Consider the following 20,756-nt stretch of genomic DNA (forward strand, 5'->3'; position numbering starts at 1 on the left):
GGATTTACTTTCCATTCACTACCAGCATTTTTGCTGTCACATTTCTCATCTGTTTACCTGCAGACTTACCACAGGGCTTCATTGTGTGCCCTCTTCTGTCACACAAATCTGCTGGCCAGGAGAAAACCAGCAAGAACATTACAGTATTGATTTTCTCTCATGCTGCAAGTCATGAAGGTTTCATGATTAATATAAATCAATATTTGTGGTAGAGCAGGAGGTGACTTGTGTAAATGCTGATGAAAGAAAGAACACTGAAACTTTTATTCAACATGGTTTGTTATTTGTAAATATTTTCCTTAAGAGGACTTCCACTGTATCAGGCTACTCTGAAGCTTGAAGATTTTATGATATTGGCAGAATTTCCTCAGCTGTGACTCCCTAAAATTTTAGCACAAGTTAATTTTTAAAAGAGCTAGAATCTAAGCTACATCCCCTCCTTTCTTACTACAGGTTAGAGGAGAGGTGTGATAGGATAAGATAGAAGAGAATAGATTATTTCAGTTGGAATGCAATGAATAGCTAGTCCACCTGGCTGACCAAGGACCAACCAAGACAAAGCTTGTAGTTAAGTGCATTGTCCAAATGCCTCCTAAACCTTGGCAGGCTTGGGGCATCAACCACCTCTCTAGGAAGCCTGTTTCAGTGTTTGACTACCCTCTAAGTTAGTTAAAAAATGCTTCCTACAGTCCAGTCTAAACCTCCAGATGAAGGGTATTAAATAGTTCCTTGAAAACTGAAATAGTTGTACGTGGTGTATAGGTCCAAGGTGAAAGAGTGTACATAGTGATAATGCTGGGCTTTTGCAGGCTGGAAAATTGCAGTCCTAGCAATATAGCTTATCTGCTCTCCTCCATAATAACAGGAGGTGCTGTTCACCAGTATTTTCTTTTTGCTATCCTCATGTAGGATTCTTTTCATTCTCTTTTTTTCCAGCCCTCTATGTAGAGATTGAAAAACAACAACTGTAAACGTTGAAATTGTGACTAATAAATTAATCTGGTAAAGGTATATGTTCATATGTTAAATGCGTAGAAGTATAGTAAAAGAGTGTTATGCAAGCAATGGGGAAATGATTTTCACATGAAGTCTTTGTAGTATTATAGATGTGATTCATACTTCCAGTTTCAGCAAGAAATTGTATTCCTTCTGTGCTATTTTTTTTTTTTTTTGGAAAAAAAGAGAACTATTTCTGTGAACTTGCTGTATCATCATTTTAAGGCATAAAAAGATGTGTATGGATTTTGAGAACTTAGTTACTGATTTTCAGAATTGAGGAACTCCAGAGCATGATCCTCTTTCACACTTTTTTCAACTGCTTGTACAAGTTCTGCATAGAAAACTGGGCTGCCACACATGTGGCATAATTCACATTCAACTTTGCAATACTTCATTTTGTTCACTGTTATGACTGGATTTCTATCAAAAAATCCACCTTTTAAAAGCTTCACATGGTAAGCATGTAAGTAGCTCAGTGAAAACAGGTCTCTTATGGGCTAGTAACTGAGTGTACTCAAAATATATGATGGTTCTGTATTTCTTTAAAGATTTACATTACTTGAAGAAAAGAGTATTGCAGCTTAAGCAGCTGCACTTTTGGGGATACATATGTTTTTGTATGTCTAAAGAACATGGCATAGCAAATGGTCTGATCTGACTATTCCAGCCTGTCTTTGGATCTGGGTATGTGAAATGTCAGTGACCGCTATGATAGGCTTTGGCAGTTTGTTGTCTAGGAAAAATGTCACTCCTAAACAGACATCACCAACATAGAGAATCTCAATTTCACATCTAGATGTATCATTTTCAAAGTAAAGGAATCAGAAGGGGAAGTGCTTCCATCCAGCCTGTCTACAGTATGAACTAAGACAAAAATAAGTTATTATATTCATCAACTTTATGGTGATGTTTGTATAAAAGAATTCTTTTGTTTCTTTATTTCTTGGTGTTAGAAATGAATGTTTTGCACAAGTAGGATGCATTACTAGAAAAGTCAGACTACCTATATTTTTTGATTGAATTAAGGGTGAAAAATACAGGTGAATCTTTGGAAGCTGATACTGCATTCACTGATGAGAACTGTAGAACATGCAGATTATATGTTACAGTAGATAGTGATTTCCTTTTAATGCTGAAGATTTTTCTCAGGTAGTTCTCGTATTTATGTCATTTGTGTGAACATTTTAACAGCTGGTGTGGCAACAATTCTATGCATGATTGCTGTAAAACTCATTGTCTCAGAAACAAGGAATTTGCCTGATACCGAGTCCCTGATTATCTGATGCAGAAACAAGGTTTGCATAAGTTCCAGGAGTTCACGTCAGTAGTTAGGCCAGTAAATCATGTGTAGTTTCATTGCTCTTGCTCTGTACTTGTCTTTTGATATGCTGGTATTTGTCTCTGCCAAATGCTTGTCAGTCCACTACTTTCTGAATGACTACCTTGTCTTCCGCTTTTGAATAACAGCAGGGGCAGGTGACTGTGTAGTTTCCAATCAAGAAAGAATGCTAATGAATTATAAAGAACTCCTGACTTGCATTTAATAGCACCATGACATAACAGCCTGCCAAACACAGCATTTCTTATAAATCACACTTCAAGGGGCAAAAATATCTACCTGTCATATCTGAGGCCTCTGCAAAAGTCAGTGTTTGAAGATGGTATGATTTACTCTGTCTTGTAAAGTACCCTTTTATGATAAATGTTTCCTTTTTTAATGGACAAAATAGAAGAATTTAATATTTTCTCCCTCCTGCCCAACCACGACAGCACTCTGGACTTTTTTTTGGTTTTGGAAACACTATTGTTCCCTTACAAGAAGAAAATCCTCTTTAGGAATGGTGTTTGGATAATAATTGGCAGCGTGCCTGAAGTATTGACATTGTCTCATCAGGACTTTGTACACCTGCATGTCCATGCAATGCCTAATCTTTCTTAGCAAGTTATTGATTTTGTGTAAGTTTGTTAAATACTGACAGTTTTTACATACTATTTTTATTTGTGGTCATACAGATGACCTGGAGCCATGACGTACCATTATCTGAAACACTATAAAGACTGATGATTTATATCCTAACAAATGGTGGCACAATTCATAGATGTAACGTAGGGAAACATACTAGTTCTTCACTAGACAGCGATGTGTAAATCAAACAGGTAAGGTGATTTTCTGGGCTAAAATAGGGAGTGCCTGTTTGTTTCAGAATTTATCCTGAGTCCTTTGGGCAAGGAATTATTATTAATTTTCAGTTTTCAAAGGATTGTAAATAAATTTGCTTCTGCAATTTGACCTGATTAGAAGATACAAGTACCGATTTTTTTTTTTAAGAGGTCAAGTATTCAGAGAGTTATTATTGTCTTAAAAGTGAAATGAACAGGAAGGAAGTCTCAGCACTCTGAGAGAATGCTCAGCCATCTTAGAGCTTTCTACATTTTCAGTTACATACTTGTATAAGAGATCTATCTGTACAGCTCTGTGTGATACTGTTTGGATTCATGGAAACAAGAAAGGCTAAATCCCCAGCTGGTATAAATCAGCCTTTCTTTACTGAAACAGTAGAGCTGTGCACTTGCTCTATACCAGCAGACAAGGTGGGTGAAATTAGACATTACAAAAAGGAAGCTTAGGTGTATGCAGGTATTATTTGCTATATATATCAGTGGTCATTGCCAGTAATATAATCCCAGTGGCTCCAGGGGATGAATTAATATATGTTAAAATGAAATTAATTGATTTGTTTAAATGTCAAAGATATTTTAAAATAGAAAATTGAAATTAAAAAGTAATGCCATAGTTCTGCACAGCTGTCACTAGAAGCACAAACCTAGTCTTCTTTTGTTTTATATATTACTTATTCCATAATTTCATTCAAACTTTGGTGTATGTTTATTTTAGGATTAACATATTCAAACATAAAATTGTACCACTTTTTTTTTTAATCATACTCCTGCTTTATGTGATCAAAAATCCTCTGTGGTCATATTGCCTAGTTTCTGTCATATTGCCTAGTATTATTTAAGCAATGCATAAAATCTCCTGCATTTGCAACAAAAATCCCCAAACACACAAAAACCTCCAACAAAACAAACAAACAAAAACCCCTTAGAGAAAAAGAGAAAAAATTAAAATCAAAATGAAGGAGAAGAGGAACTGCTGTCACATTCACTTGTTTTCCAGTAAGCTCTTCAGGATTAATCTCAATTCAGTCTTCCCATATCAGGTGGGGATTCTTAAGGGTTTATTCAGGGAATGTTGTGTGCTGGTAAAAGAAAGTCATGCTTGCCTCTTTCCCAAGGTCTCATTACTCTGACCACTCCTGAGAAACATCCCTTCTCAACAAAGGATGTTTTCCAGCACAAAAAGACATCATTGTCTGTGAAAGCCAGTTACACCCAACAAACAGTGTTTCCTGTTGCCCTCATCATTGCCCTACCTTTTGGACTGATGCAAGTGTTGGCTAAGTAGGGGTTTGATGTGGAGAAAAGGGAGGTGGCTGACACAGATACAATAAGAAAGAACAGGACACAAAAATAAAAATCATGTGAGTGCACACATCGTGAGTTAATAGTAATAAATCTATGCAATGAACTCCATGTGTTCAAAGATGATGAAAAAATACTTTAAATATTTTTCAGCTTCCCTATAGAGTTATGCTTTTCTTATGTCAAACCTTGATCTATAGTTCTATGGAGGAAAGAACCATTTGCAATGTTAAAACAACCCCTTTCACTTTAGATTTAAAACAGGTTGACAGAAATATAAACATTGTATTAACCCATATTGATTTCTCCTTTCTTTTGGATCAAGAGGAACAAAAGTAATAAGAAATCGTGAATTTCATTTCAAAGGCAGCCCCTTCATGCTTATTCTGGAAGTTTAGTCTTTTATGTGAAAAAGTGCCTGCTGACATTATTGAGGACATAAGTCAATGACAAATTTTCCACTGAATTAAATGGAGCCACAATTTCATCTCAAGATATCAAACCAGATTTTTAAGTATGTGCTCATTTGCTTTTTGTTTAAATATAAATTGAAAGCTTAAGAACTGCATGGTAAACCATGTATTTTCTAGATGATGCTGAGCAGCAGATTAGTGATTACAATTTGGCATTAGAATTAGACAGGAAGAAAGCAAGCTGTTTATCCCCTTCCTGAAATATTTTGAATCTTGAAATTTATTTCCTCTGTGAGAGTTCAGTTACTCTGTTCCAGATTTATACCTAGGTCTATTCTGCATCACTTCTCAGTAAATTTACAGAGAACGATTGTTTTTGTAAAAACACCACATAACATACAGATGGGACTGAATTCAGCATGATAGCTGTTTTGTGCAGCATTCTCAGCAGAGGGTTGAGTTGGTGGAAAGTCAAAGCACTGCAATTCGTTCACACCCAGTCTGGAGAAAAATGAACATAATTTGTCACTTGGGAACCATTATGCAAGCAAAAGAATGCTTTTATGTGACAGGAAGGTCTGCACAGGTGTTGGGATGCAACCAACAGCTACAGTATAGGCTAGGCAGGTATTTCCTTTGGGGAAAGAGAAACGTAAACATTTTACCTGATCACATCTGTGTTCTGTTGGGGAGTCCTCCTGCCTTGAGAGAGTCCTGCCTGCCCCTTCCTGTCAACTGAGGGGTCTGTGTCAGCACCCTTCACACACCCTGCACATGTGTAACATAAAGCTGTCTCAGCACTTAGCTGGGATGTGTGTTGATTGCACCTATAGACTTACCCAAGTGGACTCCAGCAGCACAGTTGTCCTATTGCAGCATACACCCCAATACAGACTGTGCCAGCTCATCTGCACACAGCCAGCTGGCCAATATCACAGTTAGCTGTTTTGGCTGATATTTGAATTGAATTGAGTATTAGTTGTTGAAATAAATTTGGCTTGCTTAGAAGCACCTGTGTGAGTGCAATCCAATGGCTTTGTAGATGTACTGTCAAAGAACCTCAAGTAGCCTATGTTAGGCAACTGTTAGAAAGAATCTGCCTCCTTGCTTGCTCAGAGCATTCTTGGGAGACAATTCAATCAGAATTTTGATCCAGAAACACCATGGTACAAATGAATACTACAGATTCACTAAAGCGTCTTGTTAGTGTTGCCACAATGATGAATTCTGTTATTGAAATTTAGATTCTGGTCCAGTTTACTATCTTAGCCACAAACATTACAACTCACTGTTAAATGGTAATAATATAGTAATTATAATTGCTAAGCTGGCTGTGTGTGTTAGAGGATGATAAGTGCTACGATAAAATAATGAGAAAATTCTACAAATTCGGGATTATGGAGATTGCAATATTGCTGTAAATGTAGAGGTAGCTATTGTGAAAGATAAGGATGAATCTCTGAGGATATATTCTATCTAATCAAAACATTTCCCACATGAAAAAGTAACAAAAGCAATAAAGTATAAAAGCAACATTAAGCTGTATAAAGATGTGATATGCAGACAAAGAACCTCTTTGCAAGGAAGGTTTCCAGTTCCAAAAGACAATTATGACTGTTTGTTCCCCTTAGAGTTCATTAACAAACACTTGGGAGCACTGATTAGGGCCTGTATCTTTGTTTTCCCATTGGCATAACAGAAATAATTAATGGCAAAAAATGTGAAAAGATGGACTAAGAACTTGGTATTAGTTTGTGGGACATATTCTTAGCTTCAAGCTAATTAAACTGAAACTCTGAAAAAACCCTTCTGATCTTCAACAGTTGAACATTTTCTCTTTTATGTTATTTGCAGACTATTTAACAATACCGATACCAGAGGGGAATAGAAGAATGGTGGTTTAATTTGTTTACTTCCTTGCTGAAGAACTGGCTTTTAAGACCTTCAGAATTTAGATTTTTACAGTGCTCTAAGAAGCCAAAATAATTATTTCTTTATATATCTTTTTTTCTGTCATTGTGTTCATGCTTCAGAGTTTGGACAAAATGAGGAAAAAATCTGATTGAGATTTTTGAAATAAATCAAACCCCAGCAACTCCTTAAGGTTCTTCATTTTTAAAACACTCTGCTCTTGCCTGTTTCTTCCATGATCAGTAGGTTTTTTTCCCATGGTTCATACATTTCCAGTAAACCTCAGAGAAATATTCCAAGACCACAGATAATGCTTGTCAAACTAAACTGAGTCCATAATGATTATTAATTATTTTAAGTGCTTCCTCCTTAGGTTTCTTTTTCACTATTGGCAGACTAGGTTTGAGAAAAGCCAGCTAGCTGAATACCGAGGAACATTTGCAACTTAAAACCAGGGAAATCATTAGAGTTATTTCAAATATGAACTGCAATGTCAATCTGTTTTGCTTTATGGATCTTTCTGTGGCTTCCTACATGACATCTGATTTCAGGACCTGATGCAATATCCCCAAAGTCAGCAGGTTCACCATGGACCGTGGGATACTTTGGACTATGCCATCAGATTCTACACCTGTTGTTACATCTGTAGATATTACACTGGGTAGAGGCCATCTACCCAGGCCTGGAAGATCATGGAAAGCACATGAAGTTTTGCTAAAGCCTTCTTTACATAACCACATTTGAACCTGTAGTTCAAATATGGGCCTTTTTCAGGACATCTCACTCAAGTCCCAGAGCTGGGGGCACTGTCCTGACTCACACACTGCACCTATGTCACACCTTGGCACCTCTCTTGAAGAAAGGCTTGTACAGCCAAAATGTGTCTTTTTCTTCTCCCTCCACACTGCAATCTGATGCAGTGCTGTGCTCTGATGAAAGGCAATAGCTTCATTCATACATTGCCTTGCCTAAATACTTAACCCATGAGGAATACAGTGATTCCACTACTCAGCTTCTGAACTTGCCCTCTTCCTTACTCCTTGTCTTAGTTTTGACTGGAATGACTTTGGCCGTCCTTGGATTGTATCTGCAGAGTGAGCTGCTGAGAAACCGCCCTTTCCTAGGAGCAGCTTTTGCTCTGAGCTCCACTCCAGTGCTTTCTCTTTTGTTCCTTTTGTCATCCTTCTTTTTAACTTTCTTCCTAGATCTTTTTCAATAGAAAAGCTGCCTGGGGGCCTGCACTAAATAGAGATGTGAAGGAGCAGTGTTTCCCTCCCCTGCTAGCTGTGGCTGGGCCCTGGGATATGATATGCAAATCTAGCAAGGGGTACATTCTCCTTCCTTCCTTCCTTCTTGTTTGGGGACAGGATTTTCCCTTTTCCTTATCTGGCTGCTTTTAACTTGCATTTCACTTGTATCCTTTAATTAGTACATTCCTTCTAGCTTGGCTGGCTTCATCCTGTTTACGGCATCCCCTCAATTGGTACCAAGCTCTACAAATCAAACACCACATGAGAAGAGCTCATTGTAAATAAGTGTGTTACTAGGCTCATCAATTCTAGTGCACTGGGAGCTTGGAGTATGAATTCTGTATTCCATATTAATAATGCAAGGAGTAACTTAGTACTGAAAGTGACTTCCTAAATGACCTTCCTCTGTTCTGTGTTTCATGGTACTGCAATACTTGAGTATGTATTTCCAAGAAAAAAAGTCCAAATAGATGAAAAGACATAGAAATTACCTATATATAGAATATGAAATTCATAATTCTTAAAGGAATACTAAGTGGCAGAGTGTGAGAATACAGCTTGTTAAAGGCATAATTTGGCTCATATTGCTTCTCATGAGGAAGAGAAGAAGGGTTGTGATGTAACCCACTAAAAGTCTGCAGATAAGGGCATAGCAGAGAAATGTGAGGAAGGAACAAGTATTAAGGTAACTCTTTCTTTCCCCTTGAGAGCAGCCACACAGCCAGTGTATCCATCTGGCCAGGCCAGATGTGCGGTGTGACAGCTCTTTGCAATAAAGAAGCATCTGCAACATTAGTTGATATGGGGCTCAAAACATTCTCATTTAACAAGTTGCAGTGTCAAGCAATGGGAAATACCTTTTGTAATGGATTTAAAATACTTTTGGATGAAAGATTATATACAAATGGTAGATGGTTTTATAATTCTTAAATGATATATCAAGATTTTGGACTGGTCCTAATAAAGTCTCTATACTCTGTATGTATAAGCTAGCAATCAGAAAACTAAATTATGTCTCAGGCAGAATTCTTTTGAAAGTAGATTTGATCTGTGATTATGTAAGTTGATAAATACTTTACATGCATAAAATTTCCAGAAATACATTCAAAATGTGAAGTGCCTTTCCACTCTGCAATACTATTGCACAGATCATAGTAAAGTGAATAAAAGATTGGTGCATGTACTAAGGAACACACAGAATTTAGCTCATGTTACTTCTACGACTCAGTGTGAGTTGTATTTATCAGTATCAGTGGGAAAATACAAAAGTGTCTCTGCAGAGTTGAGCTGTGGCTTCCATACACTGCTGTCATGGCTTAGGAATGGTATTCTCCAATTTAATGGTCCCACTAAAACCACCCCACCACTCAGTCCTCCTCCAAATGAAAGCACAAAAGGCAAAGATCATGGGTGGAAATAAAAACAATTCAAGAGCAGTGAAAGAAAAAAAGGAGCAGTAGCAGCAATGATACTAAGAACAAAAGGTATAAGACAAATAAACCATTTTCACATAAAATAAAACAGTACTGGACTGTTTTGACCACCACTTTTTCCCACTGGAAGGAATGTCCTTCTTGGGAGCCAGAGAGAGTCCTTTCCCACAGCCCTGGCAATGATGTCAGGTAGTGTTGAATTACATTAAGGTCCTGGCTAAAACTAGGACAAGTTCTAGGAGAGATCCTGGATTTAGGAACTGTGTTGTAGCCATGAATGTCAAAAGAAAGAATTGAGGGTTATAGACTGAGGTAAGCTTTTGTTAGACCATCTGATATAATTGGAAAAAAGATAAAAAGTTACTTGTTATTTCCTCTGACATCAATCACTCTTATGAAAGATACTTCAAGATACTTTTATCATACAAACCTCTTCTCTTATATTTATCTTTCTAAGTAAAGGTAAAGGAAAGAAGGTAAAGGACATTCCTTTTCATGTTAAATGTGCACTTTTTAATATTGATTACTTGAGACATTTTATGTGACAAAGGTAAAGAAAATAAAGAAAGGATCTTTGATGAATGTAGAGTTTAACCCAGGCGGACTTTCCAGGCAGTGCTTATCAGAAAGCACAGATCTCTGGTGAGCAGAGATTGCAGTGGAGTGGCTAGAATTGTACTAGGCAGTGACATAAAGAAGCACACTGAAAGGTTTAAACTGAAGTATGCAGATTTAATTTTGAGACAATAATCAAAGATGGAAAAAAATTAAGGTGGACTTCTATCTCATTCTGAGAATCATAACACTTAGTGTGATAGTCCAGTCTTAATTTTTGTGAAACCCAGACTGCAACATTTTGATTTCTTTCATTGAGGCCAATGATTTAAGGCTGAATTAAAATGTTATCATTTGGAAAGGTATGTGCCCTGAAGTGAATGTGCTCTTTTAAGAGCACAAAGTATGTGCTCTTTTAAGAGTGAAAATACAGGAGAATTTATCCATGTTCCTCAAAACTTTTCCAGAATTACCTCTGTTAACTTGATTATCCACTTGGTAGATCCTTCTGCTTCTTTTCTCCAAAGGCTGAGATTTTTGGCAAAATAGATTGTGACTAGTTGCTTTAAACTTTCTGTTCTTTATGTGCTTAGAATTTATTAGCACAATGATTTTTAATTGTTTCAACCTGTGCTTGCAGTTCCATCTCTAAACTGATGCACTGTAACCCCAGATGTTAGTCTTGCTGTGCCTTGAGTAGCCCAGATCTTTGGGCAGTGCCAACCAAATATGAGAGAAAAATCAGAAGATCTTGGATTTCCAGCATGCTGTGTCTACTGTAGCTTGACATAGATCACTGGCTGGACTTCTGTTAATTTTGGTACTTTCTCATTCTTGAAATATTAACTGAAAAATGTTATCATATGACTTTTTGGCCTTGTATGGACAAAATGAAGGACCTGAAATCTGAAGACTTCATAGCTCAGGATGTCATATTTGCCTGCTGAATATTGAGAGTCAGATTCACCTCCTATTTCCTAACAACATTAATTTGAGACCTTAAATTTAACCATAATAAACAAATTAAACATTCTGATAGCTAAGAGTAACTAGACCATCACTGAAAGCTTTGAGAAAGAAATGTGTCATCATTGAAATAAGGAATGATCACATGGTTCCTGATGGTTGAGAACAATGACAGTAAAATATAACAAAACCAGAAAAATATGAAAAGAACTTTTGCTCTGGATTTTGAAAGTTGAGGACATTTTCAATCTGCAAGGAGGAAGGATAGGAAGCAGTGGTGCAAAAATGTAAAAACATATTTTCAGTTGTATAGTGTCAGCTCCCACAGATGTGAAGATCATCTATAGCAGTGCAATTATAAGCTGCATCTTATAAGGGAAGGGAAAATAGCAATGCTTGTGTTCTTGCTTTACTGAGCAGTCACAGTCAGGAATGACATGGGAGAGCAACAGAGATATCAGGTTTGTAGAATTTAGCTGTGATATGTTTTACTTTGAGTAAATGTAACTGGGCAAGAGAAGAGCAATGAGCACAAGAGAGCATAGAGGACAGTGGTTTTTCTTAGTTTGTCAACACACAGAATAGTTACAGATATACTGAATAGTTCCAGATGTGCCTGGTTTGGCTGAAGTGGAGTTCACTTTCTTCATATCAGCCTCTATGGCACTCTAGGAATTGTGACTATAATAGTGTAGGAAACACGCCCATGTTTTGTTCACCAGGGTGAACCCATGGCACAACAGTTACTGCACGGGTTAATGGAGCATCAGGTTCTGTGGCCCCTGGTCCCTCTGATCTGATTTCCTAAATGCCCAGTTGATAGTTCTGTGCCCTTAAACTCTGAGTCACAGAGGAATACTTTCAGGGAACCAGAACATCAGGAAAATGTCCCTGCAGTTAAATGTCAGTGCCTAATGCTTTTGGATATATATTTGCATGTGGTAATCATCCAGTTATCATCATTTATTCTTCTGACGGAGTTGAATGAAACATAGACATAATTTATTTCCAGAACAGATGCTTTTATCAGATAGACTGACTTAATAATCATTCAATAAATCAGTGCATTCTTCATTTTAACTGCCTGCAGCACTTAGCACTTGATTCCTGTCAAGATGATGCCACAACTGAATGCCTGTCCCTTGCATTATATCTCTCACTGTATTCATACCACCAAAAAATGCAGTCTAATCTTTGTGTATCTGTTCTTCACAAGAGGACATACCTGACCTGAGAAAGAACAGGAGTAGCAAGGGCATTTTGTGCCACAACCACCTAGCTGACGTGACTGCTGAAAAGGTTATTCCTAGTACAAGGATGAGGCTGGGAGGTCCTAGCACAGTAGCTGATAACTTAAAATTCAGATGGCAAGTAAAAAAAGACTAAGAGAACTTCGCAGCATAATTTAGAAGATGAGTGTAATCTCATCTCCAGTTTGCAAATTTAATACTTTTCTTTATTGATTGAGTTTTCTTGTCTTTCCTTGGTGACTATCTTGTCATGTCCAATCAGTTAAAAGATGTTTGAAACCTGGAATCAGTACTCTAATGTAGAAAGGTAGGTTTTGACTTTATCAGTCATGAGCATTTCTAAAGCTTTTGTTTTCCTGTGATGCTGAGCAGGTAGCACCATCTGGCACCCAGCTTGAAACTTTTGTGGAGAGCAAAAGCAAGATGCATGGTTGTGCTGTTTTCAGTAACTGAGACTGTGGTGAGTAGAAAGTGATGGCAGAGGTGGGCCTGTTGGACTACAACTACAGAAATTTGCATTCCAGTTGGTCCTCACAAATTTGTCTGCAATAAGGATGGTAATGATGAATATGCGGACAATGGAATACTTTTTTCTGCTTATTTCTGCAGGAAATTTTAATACTGCCCTAGAGTACCTCTGAAGATTATTTTAACCCAGAATTCTTTGTTCCCAGAGATTTTTTTTGTATATATATTAGTGTTCCACCAGAAGTAGTGGAAATGCTTTTTAGTTCCAGAGCAAATACTGCACCAATTATAATCTCTTTTTTTACAAAATTGGTTTCTATTTAAATATAATGATTATATATAAAAGTTGGAGGAAAATTCTTTAGATACAAGAGAAAAAAAATTTCATTTTTTATAGGGCAGATGTTATTCTGCCAAAGCAGGGATGAAATAATATTGTGAGAATATAATCTACTTTTTTATTTTCTGCAAATTATCTGCTCTCAGGTTTGTATAGAAAAATACTGGATCAAAACACTTTGAAGTCAATGAGAGTTTTCCCATTGAGTGTCATGAGCTCTGTGTCAGATGCTTGTGGCTTATAACTTGTGCTAACATACTGGACATGGGGAATCTGTTTCTCCACTCTTCTAATGTTGAAACTGGGGAATCAGTGTTGTTTTTCTGCATCACAATTTGCCAGACAGCCAGTAGGTTTTACCTTGTCCTTTGCTGATGAGCAAACTAACATGTTTTGGTGACTCCTTTCAGCCTGTGCAGAGACCAAGTATAATGTTTGCCCTTCTAATACCAGCACTTGATGGGTTTGAGTGTTATAGGACAGATGCTAAAGACAGAATGACCTTAGTCATGACAGTATTGGGCATCTGCCTATGATAGCAGATGTTGCTGTCTTCTTCCTAACTTCTTCTAGTGGCCTTAAAGACCAAGGACAATATGATCTTTAAAAAGAGAATTTACATCTCAATATGTGAAATAATTTTGTTGGGGGATGTTTGAGACACATAAATAAGAAATTCCTTGAAAGAATATTCATCACTTCTTACCCACTTGTTACCACCCGCAATGAAAAGAGAAATTTAGATCTGTTTGCTCAGTGATGGCTAAGTTTCATGATTATATTTCTGTGATGTTATTAAGGGCAAGGGAATTCCTCAATTCAGTTGGTTTTGAGCAAGTAAAATTACAAGTGTTCATGGCCTCTTTTGAGAAAACTTCTTTTCTTCCCATGAACCACTGAGAGTTTCTTTAAGCACTTAGAAAGTAGAAATAACAAATACTATTTTTCTTCTTGGATGGAAGTATAATTGAGTTAAAACAATCTTTCACTGAGAAGTACTTCATTTACAATAAACATAACTATAGTAATTTTTTCTGTCACACAAGATGCTGCTACCTTGTAAATCTACATTTAAAGAAACTTGTTGTTTCTACCCTGGAATAATTGAAAAATGCAGTTGGTTAAGCAAAATTACAGAAGGTCATGGTTTTTACAAATAAAAAAATAGAAATAGAAAAATAGTTGAAGAAAGACCTCTGGATATCTTTTTCATGTAGGAACACATTTTTACATAACAGTGTTTGAGAAATTGGCATCTCTCTGTCAACCATATGTGACAGTATAATCAAAGTCAGTTAGTTCTGGTTAACAGTTCAGATATGTTTGAAACAGTCATGTTTAGCTTGCTTGGGTTTATGTCACATGAACAGATTTTACATTCCAGGGAGTTTGGCTGTAGCTTGACTGGGCGTATTCACTGAAAAAACCAGGGTGTGACATTAGGGAAAGTTGTAGGAAACAAGAACTAAAGGACTGAGCTTGTTGTTGTTGCATCACTTATGAAATGGTATTGTAAGCCTCACAGGACAGGGAGAAAACAAAGAAAACTGGGATACAGAGCTGTAGAGTTAGATAAAACAATTTCTATTAAAAGCAGAGCTCTGGGTGACATAGAGGGTAAGTGACGACCAAAGTCACCAGGGTATGTTGCAAGTCAAAGGCTGGAAAGTTGGTGGTCATATTCTCATTTATTTTTCTGAAGGAATTAGTGAGCACTGCAGACAAATAACACCTTTTTTTTTTTTATCACTCACTGTCTTTATCACTTCCTATACTTGCTACATTTTGTTTTACCTTTCCATGTGGCACTGCAAAAAAAAAAAAAAAATCCAGGAAGGCAGTAGCTGCTTTACTTTTACTGATGTGCCACAGTTTCTGAAAACCCTATTAGTATGTTATGCATTCTACATTTTGCAGCACTAGAATAATGATTTTTGACTGAGTGTATAGCCAGGGGACTGTCCTGATTTGCATTGTTACAATTTTAACTAATGCAATGATACCTCTGCAGGTAATTTGCAACCTGCCTAATCTATTTGCTGAAGCAATGTCATGTAAATTAGAATTGTGAGAAGATGATTGTAAATTATTAAGTTAGTATGTCTTTAGAAGTTACTGCCCTTGAGTTGAGATGCAGTCACTGATTTTTGCAAGCCTCTCTTTCATGACAGATAAGCTCTCACTAATTTGATGCTAAGTCACTATGCAGTGCCTGTCTGACCATACCTTAAAATGTAGTCTTTTAAATACTTAGTTTTACTTTTATTCACTATGAGGTCTGAAGCTGCTCACAAGCTATCTAAGCTTATTTATCTAACAGAATCAATACAAGGATGATTTGGATGTTTCAAGAAATGACTTGACTTCCATGTTTCAGAAAATGAATTTTGTTCAGGGATGTGTGTGCACTGGAGGCTGCTGCTGGTTTTAGATTCTGTTTCAGAGCAGGTGCATGGCAGCCCACCAGCCTGAATGGTGGCTCTGGCATGAGAATTGAACACTCTGTCCTTGGGTACAGTGTGGCCTCTGTATCCTCTCTACTGCCTTTGAGTTTGCTGTGTACTGAAGTAAACAGTATTAGATGTTGACATATTTGTATTCAGTAAATAACGTGGACTTTTCTTGGAAGTGTCTCAAGTATTGCCATTCCCTGCTAAATGTCTCTACATAGATATAATTTTGGCACATTTTGGAAGGAAGGGCAATGCATGAGGCAGACTGATTACTTAGGATTCCTTTATTCAGTCTAGTCTTACATAGTATTGGAACAGGCACAGTGTTTTTGTGGCTGTCAATTCCTAATAGCCATAAAATTATCTTCAGAAGAAGATTTGCAGGATGAGACAATAAACAGATATGTGCTGTTGGGAGAGCTTTTGGGACAAGACAGGCTTCCAGAATACAGAGTACAGACAGATAGTCAGAAAGTGCTCAGATCCTACAGTGAGTGCTGCCAAAGTAGGGCTCGAGCTAGATGGTTTAAAAACCTAGACAGAGATTGTATCAGGCATATTTTTAGAAAGTAATTATGCACATTCTTTTGAATATATAGAATGATGGTGAAAATTGTATCATTTATCAGGCATGTTAGTTTAAAAAACCAAGAGATGCTGTTAGAGCCTGAGAACAGAGACATCGTATCTTTGTGAGAGATTCACAGACATTTGATTTCATTCATCCACCCACACAGTCTGAGATAAGCATAAGAAAATTTTTCTACTTCAAGAAGGGAAGTTAACTGACTTGAAAAGCTGTCTTGGAGGTCAAGGACTTCTGTGATAAATCTTCTGCATTTTTATTTGATCAATCTGCTGATGTTTTCTCGTACGAGTCCGTTGGTTTTATGTTTTCATGTTCTCAGAGCAGAGAATCCACATTTTGACAAATATACTGCTGTACAGTAAAAAAAGAGTGCTATCAATGCAACTGCTGTCAGTACAAATTAATGCACTTATTGCTATTTTCTTTCTTGTGATAATGTTTAATTCATTCTAGCCTTAACAGAGATATGTGTTAAAAAGACATGAGAGTGAATTTCAGACAAAAAGAATTCAGTGAATTAGTTTGGCCTAGGTAGAATATTTAATGTTACAAAAGAACGTGACCAACTTCCTCCCTAAATATATTACATTTTTGTTACTTTGTTGTTGTAAATTATATCAGTACCATGTGAAATCTGCTTGAACCTATGTGCTGATACACACAGCTGAGGAACTGGTCCAGTATTAAAAGCACCTGTTGGGTTTCAGAAGTTGGATGGTCCCAATTGTTGCAAGCATGGTCACATTAGCACAGGCATCTTCTAGTTGTTTCTTGACTTCAGAAATCAAATTAGGTCAATAGTATTATATGCAGACTGTTTAGCATCAGTATTAGAAACATTTATTGTCATTTTAGAATAATGTCTTTATTTTTGTTATCGGGTGTGCTTTGTAGTGATGTAGCTGGTTGAGCTCCAAGTGCCTGACTCATGCCAATTTAGAATGAGACTTCATTTAAGAAAAAAAAAAAATCTTACAAATAGGAAATTCCTGGAAAATAATTTAGAAAACTCCCCACATCTCATAAAGGTTATTGCTTAAGTTAAATGTGCTTGAATCGGCATTTCTATAAAACACTCAAGATTTTGCAAGATGACATTTACTGACAAATCGTCAGTTAAATCTGCAGGATAATTATAGATTATCCTTAGTATTCCTGTGAAGAGTCTTCTCCTCTCATTTGGCTGAGCCCCAGCTGCTTTCATTTATAATCTCCAGAAGAGATATTGTCTGGGTAAAACAAAGCTCATGTACCCTGTCCTATCTAACACCAACCACTATAGTAGGGTTAAAATCTTACTCGCTTGAGAATGAAGTGTCTGGTTTGCTAATCTATGTGCTTTTGCACTCCTATGTTCATGGCATCTACAGAGTTGCTTTAGACTGTCTTGCCGGAAAACTGAAGCAAAGTTCTTGAAAGCAGCATGAATCATGCAAGAATTTGCATTTTTCTTTCATTTGGTGTTGTTATTGAGGCTTATGGACTGATCCTAGAAGGGAAAACTGTTATTTCCAGTGAGACTGTGATTTGTATGACAAGAATTGCCTTTTTTTCCTGAAAAGCCTTGTACTTTTGGCATTATTCACAGAAGGCCACATGCAGCATGCATACCTGTAAAAGGATATATGACAGCTTCAGAGAACCAGAAATTTGTTTAAATTACTTTTGAGATATGATGTAAACTTGAGCAAATGGGTGTATGATCTGAAACCAAAATTTTTCTCACAGTTTTTAAAAAGTTCCATATGGATTTGAATTAAGGCTCTCTAACTGGGGCTTTCTGTGAAAACAGAAGGAAATAAGTTCACATTCTTCCCAACCTGTTCCTTCTAAAGTGGAAAATAGCACAGATTTCATTGTGCACTTTCAATGACTCCAAGAAAAACAGTTCATAGTATTTGTCTACTGAAAATGAATAGCAGTGAATGTTTTTCTAGATACATACATTATTTTCCCACATGCATTATTTTCCTACACACATTTATATATGCCATTTATATGTGTTTGGTTCTGTCAGAAAAAAAACCCACTTTTTTTCTTTCCTAAAATTCATTATAAATAACTTGTATTGGAGCCAGAAACTACACATGCTTTCAATATACAAACAAGAGTATAATTTTGGAAAATACACTATTGATGACTATTTGTTTTTTTTGTGTATAGAAAATGTTTGACTACTGAAGGCTATTTCCTCCTGAAAGAAGAGGAAGGGGCAAGACAGCCTTTTAAATATTATCACATTTTGTTCTTTCATTAAAAGCAAATAATTTAAATTCTTCCAGAATCCGATTTTCTTATCACACCTGTTTTGAAGGCATCTCTTTACCTACTAGTTTTCACCTAAACTGCTTTCTGTGGATTTTTTGTTTGGAGTCTTCATCCATCATGGAGGGAGGGGTGTAGGAACAGAAAGTTTTTGCTGTCAGGTGAATAATTATGTTTCTGTTGTGATTATGCCTTAAGTACTGTAATCTTTTTCATAGTGGTATTTTGCCATGACCTGGATGACTGCAGAAAGCAACTCATGTGAATTGTGCACAATCAGTGTGGGGGCTCAGGGTAGGGACAGGCTGATGGCTGCTGGGCATGGACAAGAAGCTTTGTCACATTTGTGCTCTGACAGCCTCAGGGCTTCCTGCTGCTGGATCTGGCAATGGCTCTTCCCGGGGAGCCACCCTTTTGGGGGGCAAGTGACTTTCTCAGCTCACTAGGAGGCAGGAGCCAACTCAGACCTTCTTATACCCCAAGTCAGAAGTGTTTGGAAAACATCAATGCTAACAGGGCGCACAAAAAAAGCACACCAGCTGGGTTTGGTTTGGTGTTGAATTTAGAGCCTGACATCTTCAGTGCTGGGTGTATTTTCTGGGTGCCTTCCTGGTCTGGAACAGTCACATTTGAGGACTCAGACATCACACCCCTGCTTCTCCCTTGCCTGCCAGGGCACAGGGCAGCAGCTCCCCACGGCAGCCGCTCCCTCGCTGTCAGTGCTGCAGGTGTTGAGAGGCAGCATCGCCCAGCCAAGGCAGGCTGCAGCGTGGGGACAGGGTGGGCTGTGCAGCCTCTCTGTGCTCTGGCATATCATGGAATCACAGAGCAGGACCTCTGGAGATCCCCCAGGCCAACCCCCCTGCCGAGGCAGGGTCACCTAGAGCAGGCTGCGCAGGGACACATCTGGGTAGGTTTTGAACGTCTCCAGAGAGGGACGCTCCAGTGCCTCCCTGAGCAGCTTGTTCCAGTGCTCTGCCATCCTCAGTGTAAAGTGCTTCCTCATGTTGAGATTGTGTTTTAGTTCACAGTGCTTTTCATCCTCTCACTAGGCACCACTGAAGACAGAGTCTGGCACCATCCACTTGGCACCCACCTTTGAGATATTTATATGCATTAATGAGATCCCCTCTCAGACTTTTCTTCTCTAGACTAAGCAGGCCCAGCTCCTTCAGCTGCTCCAGACTCCTTATCATCTTTGTGGCCCTCCTCTGGACCCTCTCGGGTAGCTCGTTGTCTGGTGCTGTTTGGCTGCTCTTGGCCCCAGTAGTTCAGAGGTCTCCCTTCCTGGCTCGTGGTTGAGGTTTTAAAAGCACTCTAAAGCTTTACAGGTTTTGGCTGCTGAGGAGATTTTTTCCCTCCTCTTTGTGTTGCCCCTTTGGTGTTTTCTGTTTGATGAGTGTGCCGTGTAATGGTTGTGCAGTAATCTGCATAAGTGGAGAAAGGCAAGTGCAGGCTGAAAATGTTCCAGAGAAGTGCATTGGAGTTGTGGTTTGATTTCACAGCATCATGCAGCCGAGGCTGAAGACATGAAATAATACATGGCCCCTTAACTGGCATAACATGAACAACACTGTGCCTGCAGCTGTACTACAGCACTGCACCATCAACGTGTGCCACAGGGAAGTGTAAAGCCAGGAATCCTATTTCAGTTGTGGATTTTATGCTTCTGTTATTTTCCAAATAACATTAAGGGTTTTTTTCTTCCTAACTGTAAACCTTTTGGATACAATCAAAGGCTTCAAGAAAATTATTTTGTATGCCAAACTGCTGCTGAGGTTCTTTGTGCCCTTGCTGTTACATTCAACATCTTTATGATTCAGTTCTGCATTTCCATTCTTCACAGGGGTGTTGTAATGCTTAACTAATTAATGTCTACACATTGCTTAATGTCCTTCAGCAAATAAAAATATAAAACTACACATATATAGGCAAAAAATAGTATTTCAGGCCGCCTGAACTCTGGTTTCAACCTGTAGTCACAAAACTGAATTGCCAAAGTGAGAAGCAGGAAAGAAGCTTTATGAGAAGCTGCAGTGAGGAAAGGATATCCAAAAGCATTATGTTTTTCTTTTCTCCCTACTGATGAAATGCTGTTATTTTACTTCCCTAATTTGAGGCAAGAAAAATGACAAAAATAGTTACTCCAATAATGAAATTATAGTGGGAGAAGAAAAAAATTTATTCCCAAAATAATAAATTCTTATTGTGGTCTGGGTGACAATTTCTGTGTGAGGTAAAAAATAAAGAATCAATATTTTCTGAGATTCATTTTTCCATTACTTGCTACTGTATTATGGGAGGACTTCTTCCATCTTGTCTTTGAGATTGTGATTTGCATTTAGCATCTACATTGTAATGTAATGTAATAAACCAGAATA

At 37.7% G+C, this 20,756-nt stretch overlaps 1 protein-coding gene across 1 annotated transcript in view; it reads left to right on the forward strand.

Annotated features, from left to right (window-relative positions):
- The window catches only part of SMYD3 (SET and MYND domain containing 3), a 388,177-nt gene that overhangs the window by 276,295 nt on the left and 91,126 nt on the right, over nucleotides 1-20,756 (forward strand). The window contains 2 exon segments of the mRNA XM_062489198.1: nucleotides 12,633-12,679; nucleotides 12,681-12,720. Of these exon segments, the coding sequence (XP_062345182.1) occupies nucleotides 12,633-12,679; nucleotides 12,681-12,720 (87 nt within the window).

Source organism: Cinclus cinclus, chromosome 3, assembly GCF_963662255.1.
Source record: "Cinclus cinclus chromosome 3, bCinCin1.1, whole genome shotgun sequence".
In the NCBI taxonomy this organism is placed as follows: Eukaryota; Metazoa; Chordata; class Aves; order Passeriformes; family Cinclidae; genus Cinclus; species Cinclus cinclus.